Source organism: Eptatretus burgeri, chromosome 6, assembly GCF_056783735.1.
Source record: "Eptatretus burgeri isolate ZD-2024b chromosome 6, Ebu_testis_v1, whole genome shotgun sequence".
Taxonomy (NCBI): Eukaryota; Metazoa; Chordata; class Myxini; order Myxiniformes; family Myxinidae; genus Eptatretus; species Eptatretus burgeri.
The window spans coordinates 23282918-23304544 of NC_140966.1; the positions used below are offsets into that span (position 1 = coordinate 23282918).

General features: G+C 48.2%; 1 protein-coding gene across 3 annotated transcripts in view; it reads right to left on the reverse strand.

Annotated features, from left to right (window-relative positions):
• Positions 1-20254, reverse strand: part of LOC147024405 (uncharacterized) — a 69909-nt gene extending 49655 nt beyond the window's left edge. Inside the window, exons 1-2 of one of the 3 annotated variants that reach the window (XM_085884297.1) lie at positions 20027-20210; positions 13281-13355 (exon numbers count right to left, since the gene is read on the reverse strand). Coding sequence is in view for 1 of the 3 variants with exons in the window: in XM_085884296.1 (XP_085740422.1) it covers positions 20027-20162 (136 nt within the window). In the remaining 2 variants the exon portion in view is untranslated. Of the gene's footprint in view, positions 1-13280; positions 13378-20026 lie in introns of those variants that run through there. The other 2 variants (XM_085884296.1, XM_085884298.1) reach the window with 2 other exon arrangements.
• Between the last annotated feature and the right edge of the window lie 1373 nt (positions 20255-21627).

Below are 21627 nucleotides of genomic sequence, written 5' to 3' on the forward strand. Positions count from 1 at the left end.
AGTTGTTTCGAGGACCGTGCCGGGTTCACCCAGCAGTGAGCACGCGGTCCGTGCTGTGCAACGCACGAGACCACCACGTGCTCGCTTGCGAGAGTGAAGTCCCGGCCCGGAAACGCACGCGGTGGATTTGCCGATCCCGCGGACGGACAAAGTTTAGGCAGGTAAATGGATTTGGACCGGACGGGTTCTCCACGCGATCGTGTGTGTTCAGCTCCAACGGGCAGAGCACATGTGTTCGCGTGGGAAATCCCTCGAGACGTGGGGCTTGTGTTTTTTTTTTTTTGCGCACGGTGACGTCATGGCTGCACGTGTGGTTGGAATCCGGCAGGAGGGGTATCTCTGCCGGATGGTCCCGTCCAAAGAGGGACGAGGAACACGTGCAGCTGCATGACGTCACGGGCAGGTGTAAAGTGCGCGAGCTCTGAGTTGCCGCGCAGGTGCTGGGCATGAAAAAAAAAAAGAAGCAAGCCTCACTTTCGGGTGCACAGGATTCCTGGGCAAGGGGTGAAAGACCCCCTTACCTGGGCACAGGATGGAAACTAGTTAGGGGGAAGGGTTAGCTTAGCTAGACCGACTTCAGGGGGCAGGGGTAAGTCCTCATGGAGTCCGTGGAATGGATTAGTTAGAGGGATTGTAGCCAGATTTAGGTTGGGAAAAAAAATGATTTATTTTGGAGACAGAGACAGACTTTGGATGTGTAGTGGGGACGTAGCTTAGCTACGTAGTGTTAAAAGGAACATGCTATAGTTTAAGGGACGACGTGGGAGCACGAGTTAGTTAGGGGATGCAGATAGAAGGATGGCAGAGTTCAGCGGTGTGTGTGTTGAAGAGTAGTTGGTGAGTGAAGTGGAAGCATGTGCTTGGTGAGTGAGTGAGGCCAGCGGGTCTGTGTGAGTGGAGTGAATGGGGAATGCATGGTGCGATGAGTGATTGGGGGGAGGAGTGACTCCTGCCCAAGGGACCCTGGGGTCAGTGTAGAGTGAGTTAGCTGGGTTAGTCAAATTGAAAAATGGAGGTCGTTTTGCTGTTGGTGGGAAAGTAGGCTCGAGACCCATTTGGAGGGGTGCAGGAGCCCTGTTGACGGGCTTGGGAGCGTGGCTGCGAAAGGTGAGTATCGCTGAGTGGGTACCCCGGGCACCAGGCTAGTCGGCCGCGGTAGGCCAAGGGCCCATGGGGGGCCGGGATAGAGTAGTGGGCACGGGTGCGCCTGCTTGGTGCGGGGGCCCGGGGCGCCATTAGCCGCGTGGGCAGTGCAGTGGGCACGGGTGACCCTCGGAAAGGGGCCCGGGAGGCCGGCCTGCCACGTGTGCGTTTCAGGGGAGGTGCCATGGGGGGCACTCCCCGGTGTTAGGGAGCTGGTAGGCTCGGAGGCAGTGTAGTGCCCGGGGGTGCCATAGCGGGAGATTCGGCAGAGGGTCGTGCCTGCCAAAGGGAGCCACGTGTCCCAGCCAGGAGACCGTGTGAGGGCACGGAGAGAAAATTGGGGGGCGAGGCCCGAAATTGTAAGGACACCAACACAGGCGACGGGAATCTGGGTTGTTAGAACCAATAGTTTAAGCGAGAGGCGCTTGTTGAAAGCCCCGGGGTAGTTTAGCAGTTAAATGGTTAGGGTAGATTAGGAGATGTACCCCTCCGCACCATCCATCCCCTCGCTGTCGTTGTGGGCCGCTGGACCCACTTTGGTTAAAGATCGCCGAACTCTGGGGAGGCCATTCTGAGGCTTCGTTGGGCCTCGACACAGGACGTTAGCTCTCCCTTGTTCCCCTCCGGGAAGGGAACGTAGGGGTTGGGAGTAGGCTAGGTGACAGGATAGGTTAGCCGAACAAGGACGATAAAGGGGGTTAGGGGACGATTTATAGTGGGGAAGTAAAAATAAAAAAAAATAAAAAAAATAAGTTGGGGCTAAATTGGGGTTTGACAAATTAAGGGAGTGGGTATGGACAGTGACAGGCAAAGGCGATAGGTTGGGAGGGAGACAGGTAGGTAGGTCCAAGCCCGCCTTCCAAGTGGCCAGCACCACCGCACTCCCTCCACCAACCTCCATTGAACGGCAAAGGCTGGCCAACTTCATCGGCTGGCCGTGTTTTGCTTCAAGGCGGAGGCCGGCCAACTTCATCGGCAGCTGTGTGCTGCAAGGCCTGTGCCGGCCAGTTCATCTGCTGGCTGTTTTTCTTCAAGGCCTGTGCCGGCCTGGTTCTGCGGGCTGAGTTTGCCTGCAGCGGCCTTATTCTGCGGGCTGTGTTGCCTGCACCTTTGCCATGCCATGCCCACTGCCCATGTTCACCAGCCCCGTTCAATTTTGCTTTGCCCCCCCCTGTTCATTTCCATGTGCGCCAGGATCAAGGCAACAGTTTGCAAGCTGCGAGAACTGCCCTGTTGGCAGCTACAACACGGGCCTGCAGTGGCGGCCCGTGCACCGTGTTTGTGTTCATTCATCCATTCGTTGTGCTCATTGCGTGTGCCACTTGAGCTGGCACGGAGACTGCGTTTGTGCAGCCCATGCACCGTTGTGGTTCACTGCGTTCAGTTCAAAAGGGAAGGCCTTGGACTGCGTGTGAGCAGCCAGCCACGTTCCCTGTCACCTGCATTGTTTGAGCCAGAGACTGCATGCGGGCAGCCTGGCTCCCTGCTAACTGCTTTCTTTTTGCAGAGTTCATTGATCCTGGGCCATGGTTTAGTGTAAAATTTGTAAGTTAAGGTTAAGATGTACTGTACATATGAGTGCGCCCCCGGCATGTATGTCTTAGCGCCGGCAATTTTATTTAAGTCGTCCGTGTGAGTGAGTTTGTTTAGGTAGTTACGCAGCCCTCAGGTTATTTATTTTGGGGACATGAATACCATGAATGTCGCACTCAGGGATCCGTAGGTAAAATGTACTAGGGGAAAACTACACATGATGGCACACGAAAATTTGACGACTCGGGACGAGTCTGTAAAAAGGGAAGGGGGTAGTGTTGTGGTTACCAGATTCGCAAACCACCATTCAGGTCCCTTAGGTGAGGTATCTCGGTAAGTGCATGTGTAGTTAGGCCCAAACCCGTTGTCTAGTTGGAATACATGTCATTTATGCGAGCTGCGACTCTTCAGGATAGCCGTTTTTCTTTTACTATCTTTATTTTGGACCAACCGCCATGATCACAACCACAACAACAACCACCAACCACAACGCCGCTTCACCACAACCGCCATGACCTTTACCGTCACAACTCGCCACCATCGCATCGCCGTCATCTCGCGCCACTCATGGGCACCGATGCTGGACTCGTGTAGGGTGCACGTTGAACAGCGTGTACAAAATCACGGATTTTCTGCTTCAAAAACGGATCAAAAACGACACACGCCCACTTTTTGCCGTCCAATCGGTGAGCGAGGGGCGATTTGGCCCCGCCTCCAGAACGATCGATATATGCAAATTTGTGGATCAAAAAGCCTTCACGCCCACTTTTTCTCGGGCCAATGGGGAGCGAGGTGAAAGGTCAAAGGGAGGGGGTCAAAGGCGAAGTTACGGGGGGATAAAAGGACGGTGTTCGTCAGTCGGTCGGAGAGTCAAGAGGTCGGAGAGTCAAGAAGAGGAGAGTCGGAAGCAGAGGGTCAAGACTTCGCGGGCGGTGGAGCTGCTCGTCGTGTGCGTTGGAGTCGGAACGGAGGGGACGGAGCTGTGGAAAGGCGGCGACACCAGACGAGGGGGTGCTCGCGTCGTGCAGGAAGCTGCACCCGAGGGAGGCCGACAGCGCGACCTGGCCGAGGTGGAGACGCTCGTCGCATATAATAAAGATCCTCTATACCCCGAGCATCAGCAACCCCCTCCTGTTTCCCCCCGCGCTGAGATAGTGCGACCAAGGGGGCCCCGTTCCCACCCCCTGCCAGGCACTGTCCACGAGGCCCGCGGGTTGCGGGGCCATCGCCGCTCCGCGTCTCATCACCAGACGGGTAGGCCCGACCCGGTCTCGGCCTCAGGCCTACCTCATTCTTGGGGGATTTCTTTTCCTTGGTTTTGGGTATGTGTTGTCGGCGCCGTCTGTGAAGTAGAATTGTATAAGTGTTGCCGTGTGCTCGGTAGTCGGTATTAGCTCTGCACTGTGTTTTCACTTTTATGTTTGCTTTTTGTGTAAATGGAATTGTGTTTTCTTTTTTGTGTGCATTTGGTGGAATTGTATTTGTGTGCTTCCCGTGTGCCGCGAATAAATGTGCTTTATTGTTGAACTGTTCTCCCGCTTCGCTTCGTCTTTTCCCCCATTGAACCCTCATCTTGCTTCACGTAAAGGGTTGGTAGTGGGCTGAGTACGCCCGATAATTAATCGAACCGTCGAGGTCGACGATAACACCGCTCGGTTATTCTGATAGTACGGAACGGGTCGCTTAAGTGGCCCGTGTCCGAAGTCGACCTGCGGCGAGGTGCGATCGCCCGGTCTACCCTCCGCGTGGGTACTTAGGTAGTTCGAATTTGGCGAGCAACCCTATCCCACGCGGGGGCTGATTGGCTCGATCGCGGTGAGACCGAAAGGTCCACCCGTGACTGGTTCCCGGCGTTAGTCCGAGAGGGTCACGACTGGATTGTCCGTCCGGTGGGCGACGTGCCGCGATTCGAGTTACGTGGCCGTTCGCACGCCGGCGGGCGCGAAATCCCGCAACAATATATATATATATATATATATATATATATATATATATATATATATATTTTTTTTTTTTTTTTACGAAAATGTGATTGCACCATTGACATGCACTTTACGCCGCACACTAATTCTGGAGTGGACTACTTCTGTGCCTATAAGAATGATGTACAGGCAGTGGACAAAAAAATGGAAACACCTGGGTAAATGAGGGACACCAAGCAGCGGCTTCCACACAGGTGTGGTCCATGTGTTAATTAAGCAAATAACATCCCAGCATGCTTTGGGTCATGTAAAAAAATGCTGCACAGGCCTAGTTGCATATAATTATGGCGAGCATGGCTGCAAGAGGAGATCCCTCAATGGCCTCATCCACAGAGCACATGTGGTCGCCCAAAGGTTTGACGAGCCAAGCATGACACCGATGTTATCCATATGTCATGGCCTTCTCAGTCACTAGATCTGAACCCAATCAAGCATTTATGGGATATTCTGGAATGACGCCTGAGACAGAGCTTTCCACCTTCATCAAAACAGGTGTGAGTTGATTGACTTTCTCGTGGAAGAATGGTGCCGTATCCCTCCTGCAGAATTCCAGACGCTGGTAGAATCTATGCCATGGTGCATACAGGCCATACTGGTCGCACGTGGTGGCCCATCACTCAATTAAGTGACTTTACATTGCTGTTTCCATGTTTTTGTCCACAACTTTTTTTTAGTGTGATGGTTTTCGAAGACCACAGGGAGATGCATATAATACACATAAAGGAACCCTCGTGTAGTTATCTCCATAGTACATTGTGTAGCGATATTGTCTCTCCCCCATATCAGCGGAAAGGGAATATGCGTTGTTTTTGCGTCGAAGAATCAAACACCATTGTGACTTTTCTCTTTTTCATCTATCTCTCTGTCTCTATCTCCCGCACACCAATATATGCTTGCAACATGCTCCATTACAAAACGAACAGCCAAATCCCACATTCCAAGAAAAAAACCTGTCAGGTGTGTCAGTGGAAAAACCTGTCAGTGGAAGAACTGAATAGACGACGCCCCGTGAGCTAGCATGAAGTCACACTTCACCCGCCATGCTGCAGGCTTGGAGGAGCCAATGGGTGCTGCCTTGAGACAGGAAACGGCAATGGGAAGGCAAATCCCCGGCCGGACCGAAGAAGAAGCTGCTCATCCACAATGCCACGCCTCTCCACAGCTTATAAAAGCCAGAGCTGAGTGCAGAACGAGGAGCTGGCGTGTCTGGAAAATCTATGAAAACAGACTGAACCTGCAAGGATGAACAAGCTGGTAGCCACAACGCAGCGGAGGGCTGGCGAACGGACCGAGCAGCAGAGATTTCCTGGACACATTGGCTGTGACACACTGATTTATGCTTTCTCTGGCTGTCCCTACTTCTACTTCATTCCCTTTGAGCGCACGGAGCATCAACAAACACTACTTGTCCTTTGTAGGGATGACTTACTGATTCACATCTCACGCTGTCTTAATCTAAGCCACACAGTCATCACCTACACCTCTCTCCACAAATCGCATAACATCATCTACCCTCCTTTTCATTCTTCCCCTCCCCTCTCTTTTTTGGGGACCAATGTAAGCCCGTCGGCTTGCGTCCAGTCAGCGAGATGTCGCAAACACGCCTCGTACTTCTTTCTCTTCTCTCTGTCCGTCTTCCGTATCTCGTTTCCCTGGAATGACTGAGGCACATGTGTTGTAGATCTGTGATTAAGTGTGTTACGGTTGTGGAAATTCGCATTACACCATAAAGAGTCCTCAGGTGAGATATATCGGTAAGTTCATGTGTAGTTAGCCCAAATCCGTTGTATAGAGAGAATATGTGTGATTCATCCTATGGTATACGAGGTGCAGTGGAACACGAGAAGCAAGAGTGTTAGCATCAACTCCGCTTTATTGCGCGTCCTGATGTACATTCCTGCCACCCCTAGTGGGTGAGTCATGATATACGAAAACCCAATCACGTGATATAGCACACTCCTCCCCTCGTAAAATGACAAGTCAAATGATGAAAGGACAATCATAACATGACCAACCAAAACCAATCAACACTCATAATCTTCCAAGTACCGCGACCGCACCCTGACCCGCCTCGGACGGGCAGCGCCACCAGACAGCCCAGGCTCAGACGCCTCCCGGCTCGGTCGAGGTGACACCCTCGCCGGACTCGCGCCATCCGCAATAACAACCGCCCCCGGCCGACCAGCCTGCCCGACGTCCCCGGGCAGGACTGAATCAGGCGAAGACCCCCTGGGCGTCGGCACATCCGGCCCTGGCGATACAACGTCTGGCCACGGCGACATTACAGGTGGGGGTCCCACATCGCTCAGCCCGGGGGGGTGTGGGGGGGGGGTGACGCTGAACAGCGATCATGCATTTGGTCCACGTGCCGCTTCCACACCTCCCCACCATCAGTCCGCACCATGCAATTCGCCGGTCCCAGTACCACAGAGACCACAGCCGGCACCCATTTGGAACCGTGGAAATAATTGCGCACCATTACCCACTGTCCCACATTGAAACCGCGCAGCAGCGTCGGACGTGACACCGCCCCACTCCCCGACCCTCCAGGTCGCAGCAAATCCAGTCTGGACCGCAATGCCCATCCATAGAGACGAATGGCAGGCGAATCACCCGTGACAGGATGAATCGCGTTCCTGTAATGGAGCAAAAAGACATCGACCACTGTCTGCACAGGTGCAACCCCCCCCCCCCCCTGCGCAAAGCCCGTTTCAACATCTTAACAAACGACTCAGCCTGCCCATTCGTTTCAGGATGATACGGTGCGGACCTTAGATGTCGAATACCATTTTGACGCATAAACTTATCAAATACACCTGCGATGAACTGCGGACCATTATCAGAGACCAGGATCTCCGGTAATCCTTTATTAGCAAAGATCGTCCGCAGTTTCTCTACTGTAATGTTTGCTGATGTATGCTGCATTAGTACAACCTCCGGCCATTTAGAGAATGCATCGATCACAATCAAAAACATTTTGCCATTAACCGGCCCCGCAAAATCTACATGGACCCTCTGCCAGGCTCTGCCTGGGGTCGGCCATAGCCCCGAGGCTCGACGCGGGTTATCAGCATCTGTTTGACACGTGGCACAATGCTTAACCAACTGCTCAATGCCTTTGTCCAACCCCGGCCACCACAACAGGCTACGAGCAAGACTCTTGGTCTTCACGACGCCAAGGTGACTGACATGCAGTTCTTCCAAACACCGCTGCCTGAACTTCGGTGGAATCACCGTCCTCATTCCCCACATAATGCACCGTTGGACCAACGACAGCTCCGATGCACGCGACGTGAAAGGTTGAAATGCCGGTATCGAAGGTAGATCGCTCCAATTCCCCATAGAAATCGCCTGGACGACACGGGCGAGCACCGGATCACGAGCCGATTCCACCGCGACCTGTCTGGTCGTGATCGGCCCGCTTTGGACCTGGCCCAGCACGAACACATCGACCCGGTCGGCCGACTCAGACGCAGCTGGACCCTCCGCACACGGTAAGCGTGAGAGCTCGTCGCAGTTAACATGCTTCTCGGTGCTTCGGAACTGAATATCATAATCGTAAGCAGCAAGAAACAGACACCACCGCTCTATTCTCGCGGCCGCTACCACCGGTACCCCAGGTTCGGATCTCAGGATGAATTGAAGCGGTTTGTGATCCGTCTGCAAAGTGAAATGCCACCCCAGCAGGTATTGATGAAACCTCCGCACACCCCAGACGAGGCTGAGAGCCTCGCGCTCGATCTGGGCATATTCCCGCTCTGCTGCGGACAGGGTCCGGGATGCACAACAAACAGGCCGCTTGGAACCATCGTCCATCCTGTGGGAGAGCACTGCCCCGATGCCATATGCAGAGCTGTCGCATGCCAATAAGAGCGGACGCGCATGCTCGTAGTGCACGAGGACCGTATCCTCTGTGAGCAGCTTCTTGACGCGGTCGAACGACGTCTGGTATGCAGGCCCCCAGGCCCAGCGCTCGTCCTTCCTGAGCAACCGTGTTAACGGCGCAAGTTGTGAGCTGAGCCCGCGCACGAACCTTTGGTACTACTGGGCCATACCAATGAACGAGCGCAGCTGCATCTTGTCGCGAGGCGGTGGCATGTGTTGAATCGCCTCCACCTTCCGAGGACCTTTCAACAGTCCTTCCGGTGTGGTGATGTGCCCAAGGTATTCCAAGCGCTGCTTGAAGAACGCACACTTGTCCCTGTTCAAGCGCAGGCCGCACGCTTCTAGCTTTGTCAGCACTTGGGCAATGTTCGCAAGGTGCTCGTCCACCGTTTTCCCCGCAATGAGCACATCGTCCAGGTAGGTCTGAGCGGGCAGGTCAATGCAAACCTGATCCATGGCTTTCTGCCACAAGGCTGGGGCCGAAGCAATCCCAAAACAGAGTCGGGTATATCGATAGAGCCCTTGACACGTGTTGATTGTCAAAAGCTCGCTACTCCCGGGATCCATCGCCAGGTGAAAATATGCATCACGCAGGTCTAGCTTCGTGAAGTATTGACTCCCCGCCAATCCCGCATATATTTCATCGATTGACGGAAGTGGATATTGCTCCACGCTGAGACCCGGGTTAACCGTGGATTTGAAGTCCCCGCACAATCGGACGTCTCCATTCCGTTTCAGCACCGTGACGACCGGGGTGGCCCAATCTGAGTACGACACCCGTTCGATCACTCCACAGGCCTCCAGCCTATCCAGTTCACCCTTGACCTTGTCCCGCAGGGCATACGGCACCGGTCGTGGTTTACAAAAACGAGGAACCACCCCCTCCTTCAGGAAGAGCTTTGCCTCCACGCCCTTGAGTTTCCCAAGGTCGTCGCAAAACAAACCTTGATTTCTTTGAAGAATCTTCTCCAACTGATCCTCCCACCGGCTCGGCACGGGTTGCACAAGGTGAACTGGGGCCCAGTCTAGTCTGATGCGGGACAGCCAATCTCGGCCGAGGAGAGACGGTCCCTCCCCCGCAAGACGTACAACGGAAGCGTGGCGACCTGGCCTTGGTACCGCACAGACACGTCTGCCATCCCGACTGGCGTTATCTCCTCGCGGGTGTACGTGAACAGCGTGAGGTTTGACCTGATAAGCTTCAGGCCATTGAGTCTACGCGCGGTCTGTTCGCCGATGATCGACACAGCCGCTCCCGTATCGACCTGAAACGTGATCGGCGTTTTGTTCACTTTGATTTCCACCATCATCGGGCGCGCCGCCGCCGGGCCAATTGAAAACAGGCTCAACAACGGCCGCCGGTTCCACCCCGGGTCGCCTCGCACATCGCTGTCCATGACCTTAACGGTGGCCGGCGCCCCACGGCACACACGCTTCAGATGACCCACCTTGTGACAATTTAAACACACGGTGCCTTTATACGGGCACGCACGGCGCAGGTGTCGACCTCCGCATCCCAAACATGTCCGCGGGGTCACCTCGCTGCACTTGCGGCCGCGCGGCAAAGTCCGACCTGCACCGAAGGTCGTGCGCGCGTCCCGGGGTGCTCGCGACCCCGCGTGGCCGGTGATGGCCCGAACATCCCCGCGAGTCTGCTCGACCGCTGTAGCCGTGCTGACCGCCGAGTCGAATGTAATGGCTTCACCCTTCAGCCGTAGAACCGCCGAAACCATCTTCGCATCTTGTAAACCAGCAATAAAACGATCTCTGAGTCGAGCTGAACGCTCCTCCGCCGTGAACTTGCATGCCACGGAAGAATGCTTAATCCGCGCCACGAAATCAGCGGCGCGCTCTTCTGCACCTTTCCAGAGGCGATCAAACTGGTATCGAGCGAGCTGTAATGACTTCTCCGGCACCATGTGTGCTTTCATCTTCTCCACAATGTCCCGAAACGACAGCCCGTCATCACGGGGCTTGTCCGGCACCACCAAATCACTCAGTAGTCGATAATGCTCCGCCGAAAGCGAAGCGAGCAAGATCGACTTCTGTTTGCTCTCGTCGACCACATCATTCACCTGGAAATAGCATCCCAATTGCTCTGAAAACAATTCGAAGTCGTCTCCGACGAAAACGGGAACATGTACGTTTTCAACCATCCTCGTCAACCAACTATGGTGTACGAGGTGCAGTGGAACACGAGAAGCAAGAGTGTTAGCATCAACTCGGCTTTATTGCGCGTCCTGATGTACATTCCTGCCACCCCGAGCGGGCGAGTCATGATATACGAAAACCCAATCACATGACACAGCACACTTCCGGGCTGCGACGCTTTGAGTTCGCCATTTTTCTTTCTCTATTGTTATTTTCGACCATTAAGCCGCCAACAACGCAAACAGCCACTACCTTTACCCTCACAACTCCATCCAGCAAACATCGCTTCACCGCCATTCCCAAACGACGCCCGCCAACCACCAAACCACCACCGAAAACCCTCCACCACCATCGGCCAGATAGTGGGTTTGAGAACTCCCCTCATGATCCCTACCAAACCCGATTCCGTGACAATATTAACTGCAGTAATAACCTGAAAACTTTATATACAGTTAAACAAATAAATATGAGAAATTAGTAATAAACAATGTGAACAATGGTTTCCTGGTGTGAAAGAACATTTTACTTATCAATGATGGAAATGCACACTCGCAACTTCAGTTTTTTCCAATGTTATGCAAATTGCTCTGGCACCATCGTACTCTTTTGTTTTTATCGTGCAATCATGGACTTCATGCCACGCCAGTATGATTTTTAGCATTGTTCGCCCCGTCATTGGCAACTGTGACCATACAATCTCAATTTTAAATACATTTCATCATCGATTCGTTTACCAATTTATATTTTTCAAGTCTTTTTCACAAAAAAAAAAAAATCGATATCACCTTTCTTTCATCCACGTATCCACAAAAAAAAAAAACCACAACATTAATCATAAGCTGCATTTTGAATCCAAAAAGCACGATTTATTGAGACATAGTCGCAAAAGGAAGCAGGATTAAGAAGAAGAAAAAAAATCGAGAGAATAAGGCAAGAAGAAGAGCAAATTTGTCTGTGACTGATTTAAATGCATTTGGAGAACGAAACAGAGAAGCTCAGTAGAGAGTTGTCAGTCAACAAACGGATGACGAGAGGACATCAAGGCAGACACAAAATCGTCTTAGAGGCATTTATATCACAGACAAAAATTAGAGGGGGTGGCATTCAGCTCTTCACAGACAGTCCATCTGTACTATGTCAAATATGAACAGCCATGTTCAGCTATGAAAAACGATGACATTCCCTGACCTCACACATTATTGGGATAACATGGTGTTTTTTTCCTCATTGGCAAACGTACTTCGGGGTTCCCATCTCCTTTTTGCACCAAGTTGGGCAGAGGATTTTGCCAGGGTGCCAACAACTACTTGCCTACTTTTCGTCAAAAGACACTTTTCGTCAAAAGCATCTTTAACATCCAAAAGCAACCAATGCTTTTGGCTTTTCTCCAGATCACCATCCATGGCATATTCGATGATACAACACCCTGTTTACAAAGCACCAATCTGATCGCATATGCATGAGTGAAGAATCAAAGTCACACCATAAGCCTGCTTTGAGGCAAGTGCAGTAACTCTGTCATCCTGTGGGACTTCTCTACCTTTACTGAAGTACTGTATATTTCCAAAAAAAAATTTTTTTTTCTAGAAATATTGGTCAAAACAAACTGTCCACAGAATGAATCATTTTGGTTTAACGAGTCTATTGTATCTAATGCAAAGCAATGGCAAGAAAACACAACAATGCATTTTTACATGAATACCAAGGGCAGTAGAAGGAAATGAATATAGTTAACAAGTACTGTATAGGATTTGAACCTGCGACCACAGAATTATGAGGCATGCTCCAAAATGATGACTCCAAACAAGCCAAGCAATAAACTACCATGAGTGTTCGTGAAATGCATGAAAACTCGAGAATAGTTGTAAGAGATTAGAGAGCGTTAATTTTCTTTTTACCTCTAATCATGTGAATCCGAGGCGGGTTCATGTTTTCACTCATATGGAGCACTATTTCATGTTTGATTTTTTTTTTTTTTTTGTCTTTTGTGGATGACTACAAAACAGAAATGGCTACTTCGATGTCGAGTGGAGGAACTGGGTTTGGTTTTTTTCCGATTGAAAGTGGTCATTTGAGCAATAACAACAGCAAAACACTGTGTGTTTAAATTTGAAATAACAACATGCAATCCCTACCACGCAAGCATTAAACCTTTTCCCCCCTGGCTTAAAAAAGCTTCCTATTGGAAACAAGAAAACAAAAGCATACATATTTGCCTTGCAAATAATGTCCAAAGTGCAACGCATTCAGTTGAACGTGAATACACTGTGAGCGGATCCAGACATGGTCTCACACAACTCAATATTTCTAAATAAATTAACTGAATGTAGAACAACATGGCCCAGACAAATGTTGGTTGTGGAAAATGAGTCTCAATATTTAAGGTACAGTATCTTATCCCGCATGTTTGCGCGAAGCACATTTAGCCTTGATATACGAAGTGTATGTAAATATTTTGGGAAGGAAAGGCATAAACATCACGTGTTTTGGGACACCACTGCTCTCATGCCTGGTTGATCACTGTCAATGAGGTCCCTTTCACAAGCAAGGGTGGTGGTCTGGTGAGCTCATTCAATTACAGCTTACCTGTCACCAAGTTGTCTCATCCAGGTTTCAATTTCCCAGGAAATTGGATCCAAGTGTGAAGCTGCCACCCTGACGCTGCATGAGTAAACAGCACAAGGGATGTTTAGGTGGCTGTTATATCTGTATTAAAAGAACCACGTTCATGCAGTCCAGTCATGCTTCAAAACCATTGCCCAGCCCCTTGGCTGAAATATTTCTGCCTATAATTGGTTTGTAAAAAAAAGGATATCTTTTTAAATGTATAGGTATCAAAGCCTCATGGAAGAGAATAGGGGCATTGGGTTCACTGACAAAGTGTGATGAAGGGCGAACAGGTAGACTAGAACACACAGATGCATGACAGAATGAGGAGAGGAGATACAGTCAATATGGGGACAGGGTTTCAGCAGATGTAGTAAGGAACAGAGGTAGAAATGGGAGAGACCATCAGATGGCAGTCGGCAGAAGACTGTGTCTCGGAGGGAAGAGCACAGGACAACAGACTCAAAAGATGGTTACAAATGCAAGAAAAGAGGACAACAAATTCTAGTAAACCACTCACTCCTGTTTAAACGCACAAGATACAAGTTTGCCACCCACATCCACTCTTTTAATCTTCTTTTCTCCAGTTTGTGGAACTGTCTTTGAAAAGTGCTTCAATCACACTTCCATTCTGCCCCACAAACCTCACCCATATTACTTGCTGGTTAATGCGTTTCCTCCCATCTCTAGCTTTGTTTGTTTTGTCCATATGTAGCTGCATTGACTCACTGCCAGTACATTGTCCTTTTTATTCTCTGTCTCAATCTTTCAACAGCTCTTCCATGAGCCTAGATCTTGTGTTTTTTAAAAAAAAGAATGAATGGAGGTGAGCATTGGGTTTAGACTTGGGAGGATAACAACATAAGGATTAATAAGATCACAGTGATACATGAGATGAATTTAAATGCGATAAATATGCCTTCAATGTATCACTCTCAAGGACCAATATACATAGAAGATGAATCCTGACTCTCAATGTCGAGGATGATGTCATCTATCAATCAAGTTGGTTGTGTGTCCTCGAGTGGCTTCACAGTCCGATGCAAGACTGAAACCGTGCGTCACAGTGAGGACAGGGCCAGTCATCACCAATCACCAAGTACAGCATTGTTTCATCTGCAGCACACTTCCTCCAGGTGTTGTGTCATCTCTCATTATCAAACGTCTTTGTGTCACATTTGATCAGTGTCACAATGTGGGGCATTCATTTTCATCAGTCTCAAAGGATCCAACACAGATGTTTGTCTTTTTTAGATTTTCCATCTGGATATCCTCATGGTACTTCACTGGCCTCCGAATTTGCTTTTTTCAGATGAAAGCTCACAATACAGTACCTTCTTCTGGTATTCTGATGAGGTGTCCAACCTATCTCAGCTGGGCTTGAATGCTTTTCAAGCACCTCATAATTTGTCACTTTGTAGTACCATATATTAACTAGAACTGATAATACAATAGGTGTTGTTCATTGAAACTTCTGAGGTTATTAATATGCCTTTGGAAGCAGGCCCACATTTCACAGCCATAAAGAAGTATCGTTGCCACAACAGCATGATAGACCTTTAGTTTTATCCTGAGGTGGATGTCATCCTGTCTGCAGACTCGTATATGTATGTACGAGCACAGGCTTTCTTTATTCTTGCATGCACCTCATGGTCAATTGTTGCTGCATTGTTTACAATACTACCGAGGTAAGTGAGTTGCTTAACAGGATGAAGAAGATAACAGTCAAGAGTTACTGAAGGCTCTTTGTAGGGGTGATAAGGACCTGTTTGATACAGGACCTCTATTTTACCACAGCTGATAAGGCCAAATTTTTTTGTGAAGAAAGTTCTGGAGGTCCACACCAACTCCTGAACAAGTGTTTCTGTGATTTTGTCGTTTGGTGGCAGCCATGTAAGATAGAAATATATTTATTTTATTGGTCCTGAATTGAATGGCTTCTCCTTCAGCACAGTCTTGCAGTCCAGCGCAGCGAAGAACAGTCCAAACGTGCTAGGTGCCAATGCACAGCCTCACTTAATCCCATTTGTGAGAGGGAAGGCCCCTGACAGCTCGCCTTATACGTTACATTGACTCTTTCATCCCTCGTCATGCCATCATGGAACTGGCGTGCGTGCTCTATGTTGACAAATTTGTCAGGACAGCCAAATTTGCTGAGGACTGTCCAGAATGCAGGCCGGTTGACAGTGTCAAATGCTTCGGTTAGGTCAACAGATGCTGTGCACAATGGCTGATGCTGTTCCCTGAATTTGTCTTGTATTTGGTGAGCAGTGAATATCATTTCCATTGTACTACTCCGAGTACGAAAACCACACAATGTCTTAGGAAGTATATCATGAATAATTTGAGAAAGAAATCCGATTATGACGATTTGGGCAAGAATCTTTCAAGCAGCCGAGAGCAGAAAAATTCCTCGGTTATTTCTGCCGTCACTCAAAATCCTTTCCCTTTGTCGATCTTCATAATATTGGCATCTTTGAGCTGCTGTGGAATTGTCTCCTTCACCCAAATTTTGTTGAAATAGCAGGTGAAAGTTATTGCAGGTATCCCATCTGGGGCAGGCGATTTGATGTTTTTCATCTCATGAGCTTCTTTAAAAGGCTTTTAATGAGTGGATAACCAAGTAGACTTCAGAAAGGATACTGGGTTATCTGAGTGAATGGTCCATCAGAAAGTAGACAGTCTGTTCAGTAGCTGACAGAAGTATTCCTTCCCTCTATTGTGCATTGCTAGTTTCTCAGGGATGAGAGTACGTACTTTCATCTTCACTCTCTATAGATGTGGTTGTAGATTGTGTTGGACCGTAAACTATTCCACTCGCTTCATAGAAGCACTTCACGCCATTATTATCTGCTTACACCTGCAATTCATCCTCTTTTTGAGAAAACCAGTCATTTTTCATGTGATGAATTATCTGCTGGAACTGGTGACACACTGCTTTATAGTGAATCTTTCTTTTCACAGGCAGGGTGATTCATCAGTGTGTGTGTGTGTGTGTGTGTGTGTGTGTGTGTGTGTGTGTGTGTGTGTGTGTGTGTGTGTGTGTGTGTGTGCCATCCCTTGGATGGACGTTAACCGTGAATCCTGTCTGCCTGCATTCGTTGCTGAAAGTTAAAGATCCTTTGGTGTCCTTCACGAAGAGTAGACGAGCCATTGCTGACACCATGGCCAAATTCCAAATTCCTGCCTTAACCAGCAGAGGACATTGCATCAGCGGCACAACCGCACCCTCAGCCTATGATGCCACCCTACAGCCTTGTGCTGCATATGAACGAATAAGAAGTGAATCTTCTTCGAGTGAGAAGTGGGGTCAGCTATCGAGAAGCATTTCTCGCTTCGTTTAATCTCAAGCAAGTTTGAGATTTCTGTGTCAGTTTCATCAAACCAGATTGCATGGCATCTATTTATAGAGTCTCTAGTTAGGCTGATAGATCAGTTGAGAATTGTTCTGCAATCTTTAGATTTTTCAGATAGACAACATCGAGCAACCTTGACACTTGGGGTTTTGCACATTTTGAGGTGAACAAGAAGGTGTATATGCCTGGTGTTGGCTTAATGGCTAGGGTGGTGGGCTTGGGATGCAAGGATCCTGAGTTCAAATCCCCCTTTGCTGTTGAATTACTGCCAGGTAGAGTTGACTCTGCCTGTCATCCTTCCGAGGTTGGCAAAATGAGTGCCAGCTTCCTGGTAAACCTGTGTCAGAGTGGCGACCCATCCAGGATTGTGCCCAATAGCCAAGGAGACTGCTTTGGCAGCACCAACGCTCTGCACAGAGTAAGGTCCCAATGGATGGATGGATGGATGGATGGAAGAAGGTGTTGCTTTGATTGAACGAGCCTGTGATCTGACCGACAATCAGCTCCATGATTTTAGCCTGGTGTTGGCTTCATGGTTAGGGTGGCAGCTTAGGATCCTAGGGTCCTGAGTTCAAGCCCCATTGGGCCGCTGAATTAATACACCAGGAACTTGACTCAGCCTGTCATCCTTCTGAGGTCAGCAAAATGAGCACCAGTGAACTGGTAAGGGGGACACTGCATCAGCGGCATAGCCACGTCCCAACCAATGATGCAACCAGCAGCCATAGGCTGCACTCGATGGAGAGAGAGCTCCATGATTGACACGTGTTATCTAAACATCTTACAAGTCTCTTTGATGAATCAGGGCAATAATTATCAATCACATGGCAGTGATGAGAGCGTGGAAGAATCCATGTACATGGCCTTGTGTTTATCTAGAATATGGAATACTGTGTTGGTGATTACTCGTTAGTTTTCCACATACACACACACAGGTAGTAACAAAATGTTTGAATTCATCTTCACAATTCCATGTTTTTCGATTATGCCACACCAAGTGGTGCAATCCTGCCGAACACAGGCATTGACGTCTCCTTGGACGATCAACTTGTCCTCTCTTGGAGTGTTTTGTATCAAGCTGCTGAGCTTTGAGTATAAACCATGGAATTTGTCATGGTTGGAGAATGAGCACTTAACAGGGTAACATATCTGTTGTCCATAAATGGAAAGCGTAGCTTTGTCAAACTGTCACCGACACATGGAGGAAAGCCATCAAGGTAAGAGACGAGTTCTTTCTTGATCGCGAATACAGTGCCTTCCTTGAGTCGACCTTTCTAGTAAAGTGTAGCCTGCTTTTTCCTTTATCAGCTGGACCTCGTCTGCTAACCTAGCTGCTATATCAACATTGTGGTGCCTAAACTATTGAGCTAATAGTGCCGTTCACCTTTCCTGAGAGTCACATGAGTTTGGTCTGTCTTGCAACGTTTAGTCATTTTGTTCCATGCTTCTTTTTGCTCCATCCGAAGGCGCAGACTACTGGCAAACACCGCAGGGCACAAATTGAGGTCGGCTGTGCAATCCCTAAAAAAGGGCAGCAGAGTCGATACAAGAAGCTGCCAAACTGTGATGTCATCCAAAATCAGCGGAGAACGACCAATATGTTGATGCCTGTGTGCAGGTTCAAGGTTGTGACTCCGAGCACCGTCCAATACCTGTTATACGTCACTGATTCACATCGCCCGGACTTTTGGTGGTGCAACACTATAAACACATCTAAGGCAAACAACCACAACCCCATTATCAAATAGCCAATGCACAGGTTAAACCTGTCTGTGTGGTATCCTGAATGTGGAGCAGAGAATAATGTTGTTTTTGAACAGCAATTGCGCAGGTCAAACCGGCCGGACTGCTTTTGTGAACATGTCGCAGAGTAGCTTGAAGCAGATTCCACTCGGTCTGACTTCGCAACAGGTATTTCAAAGGTTGTGACGAATTTGAATCGACAAAAATCCATAATACGGAGACAGTACTGGAGAGTATGTGCTGGTAGGGTAGTTCACAGGTAGTACCCTTGCCTTTGAGCTCACTAATCTGGGTCCGATTCCTGCCAGATTACAGTCCTGCCCCGATTGTTGCTTCGCAGCTTCATAAGGAGAGTGCTGCATCGATGAGTACACCGTTCTTTTGGAGGGGCTGCTAGCATTCTTTGGTGGATTTTAAACGTCCCATGAAGAGAGAGCAAGGAGGTAATTGTTGGATGACGAGCAAAGACTTGGTGGTGTTGAATGGTCAGAGCGTCCGCTCGGAGTCTGGGGTCAGCAGTTTGAACCCGACCCTCGCCGCATTATACCAAAAGACATTAAAAAAAAAACATAGGTTGGCAATCATAGCACAAGCTTTGGCGGTCCTAATAGCCTCCTCGTACGTTGAAATTCTTTCGAAGGGAACCCTGATATTCGAGATGTGTGGCAGCACCAGCTTTGCAATCCTGCCAGACTGTGTCCCTGAGGTCAGATTCCGAAAGCTCACTGACGGCCCCTGCCACGTCCTCCGGGTCGGTTCTCAATCACAAGAACGTTGACGACATGTCGAGGGCACCCTGCCACTACATCATGAGCAGATGGGACTTTGATGGGAAATACACAATCACATGCAGGCCGACGTACATATGCTTACCCGAATTAAACATTACGTGAGGATAATGACGTTAACATGTGCTTTAAATCAGCTGTTTTAAAGTTTTGGCATCCTATGAACAACGCGGTCGAGACGTCTGGAAGGAAGAATGCGGTACTCCACAATGCAGCACCATACTCGTGCAGCATCAAAGACTGCAGTTCAAACTCTGGAAGAGTCCAACATTTTAAATAACTCAGTAATTAGCAACTACCACATGTACTGCACTACACACCAAATGGACTTTCTTGTACATTGCTTTTCTTGCTGCCATAGTACGACGTACAATATCCGTTTCCATTAAAGATTGTATATCATGATAAGGATCGTTAAATCGACTTTGGTCCAGGAGGAGACCATTCGGCCCATCATGCTTGTGCTGCACCAACCCCATTATCGTTACCCATCCACACAGTAAGCTACCTGACCATGCACACAAGCCAATATCAGCGAACCACTCCGTCTCCAATGCATACAGGTACCTATCCAAATCGCATTGAAATCCATGTACACCGTCGCTACCACTACCTCTCCGGGAGACCATTTCATGCATCAACCACTCTCCGACTGAAAGATCCTTAAAATCCTCCCAACCCTCATCTTCTTTCCCCTCATGCTATGGCACCTGGTCCTAACACTGTCCACCATGTTGGGAAACTTTTCCTGCAGTCCTGTACCGATGCTTAAAGAACTAGATGCAAACGATATAACGACTGAGTCGCACGCACACCGACATGACACACACGTACGCACCTGCCGCGAGTTCCTCGACACACGTGGCGCAGGTGACAAAACGTGACGCGGCTCGCCGACGCTTCCGGGCGGAGTCCAGGTGTGTGAGCAGGTACCACGTCACCTTTGGAAACGCTTTTATAATGAATAAATTCATGAGGTTCAGTTCGTCGTCGCAGGTCTTCCGATGTCGTCTGCGTGCCAAAACCGGTCACTTGGTCGAGAATACAGTGGAAGGTTTTCCATTGCTTTTATGAGGATAGGAAAAGACGTTTATGAAATTAGCTGCGAGAAAATGATGATTCCAAAAGATCCATTTGATCGCAAGAGCAGCGGCGAGTGAGTGCGTTTCTGGGTCCACTAAAGATTCCAGAGAATTGGCTCACCACGATGTAGATGTGAATATTGTGACCATTAGAGAGATTTAGCTGCAATACGTATACGAGGATCGTCCATCCCATGGAATGGGCCAATGCATCTCGTGGGCTTAAAATGGGGGATGGGGGATGGGGGCGGGAGGGGGAGTCCTCACCTAATTGGTGGATGTATGTATTATAGGACTGTATAGATGATACAAATCGATTACGAGGTATTTATTGAAACCGCCTCGTTTGTTTGTTTACGATTTCTTTGCAAATTCTAAAATCTGATTTTTTACCTTTTCCATCGCAAAAGATGTGAATGTGGTGCATCAGCATCATGTCAATGGAGGGAAAAAGAACAAAAGGAAGATGAGTGGACATTACATCGTCATATACAGTGTTTTTATTAACACAAAGCTTTAATTGGACATTACATAGTCAAATAGAGTGTTTTTATTAACACAAAGCTTTAATTGGACATTACATCGTCATATAGTGTTTTTATTAATACAAGCTTTAATTGCACATTACATAGTGATGTAGGGTGTTTTTATTAATACAAAGCTTTAATTGGACATTACATAGTCATATCGAGTGTTTTTATTAATACAAAGCTTTAATTGGACATCACATAGTCATACAGAGTGTTTTTATTAATACAAAGCTTTCATGGGCCATTACATAGTCATACAGAGTGTTTTTATTAATACACAGCTTTAATTGGACATCACATAGTCATATGGAGTGTTTTATATTAATACAAGCTTTAATTGGACATTACATAGTCATGTAGAGTGTTTTTATTTATACAAAGCTTTAATTGGACATGACAGAGTCATATAGATTGTTTTTATTAATACAAAGCTTTCATTTGACATTACATAGTCATATAGAGTGTGTTTATTAATACAAAGCTTTAATTGTACATTACATAGTCATATAGAGTGTTTTTATTAACACAAAGCTTTAATTGGACATTACATCGTCATATCGAGTGTTTTTATTAATACAAAGCTTTAATTGGACATTACATAGTCATATACAGTGTTTTTATTAATACAAAACTTTCATTGGACATTACATCATCATATAGAGTGTTTTTATTAACACAAAGCTTAAAATGGACATTACATTGTCATATCGTGTGTTTTTATTCATACAAAGCTTTAAATGGACATAACATAGTCGTATCGAGTGTTTTTATTTACACAAAGCTTTAAATAGAAATTGCATCGTCATGTGGAGTGTTTTTATTAACAC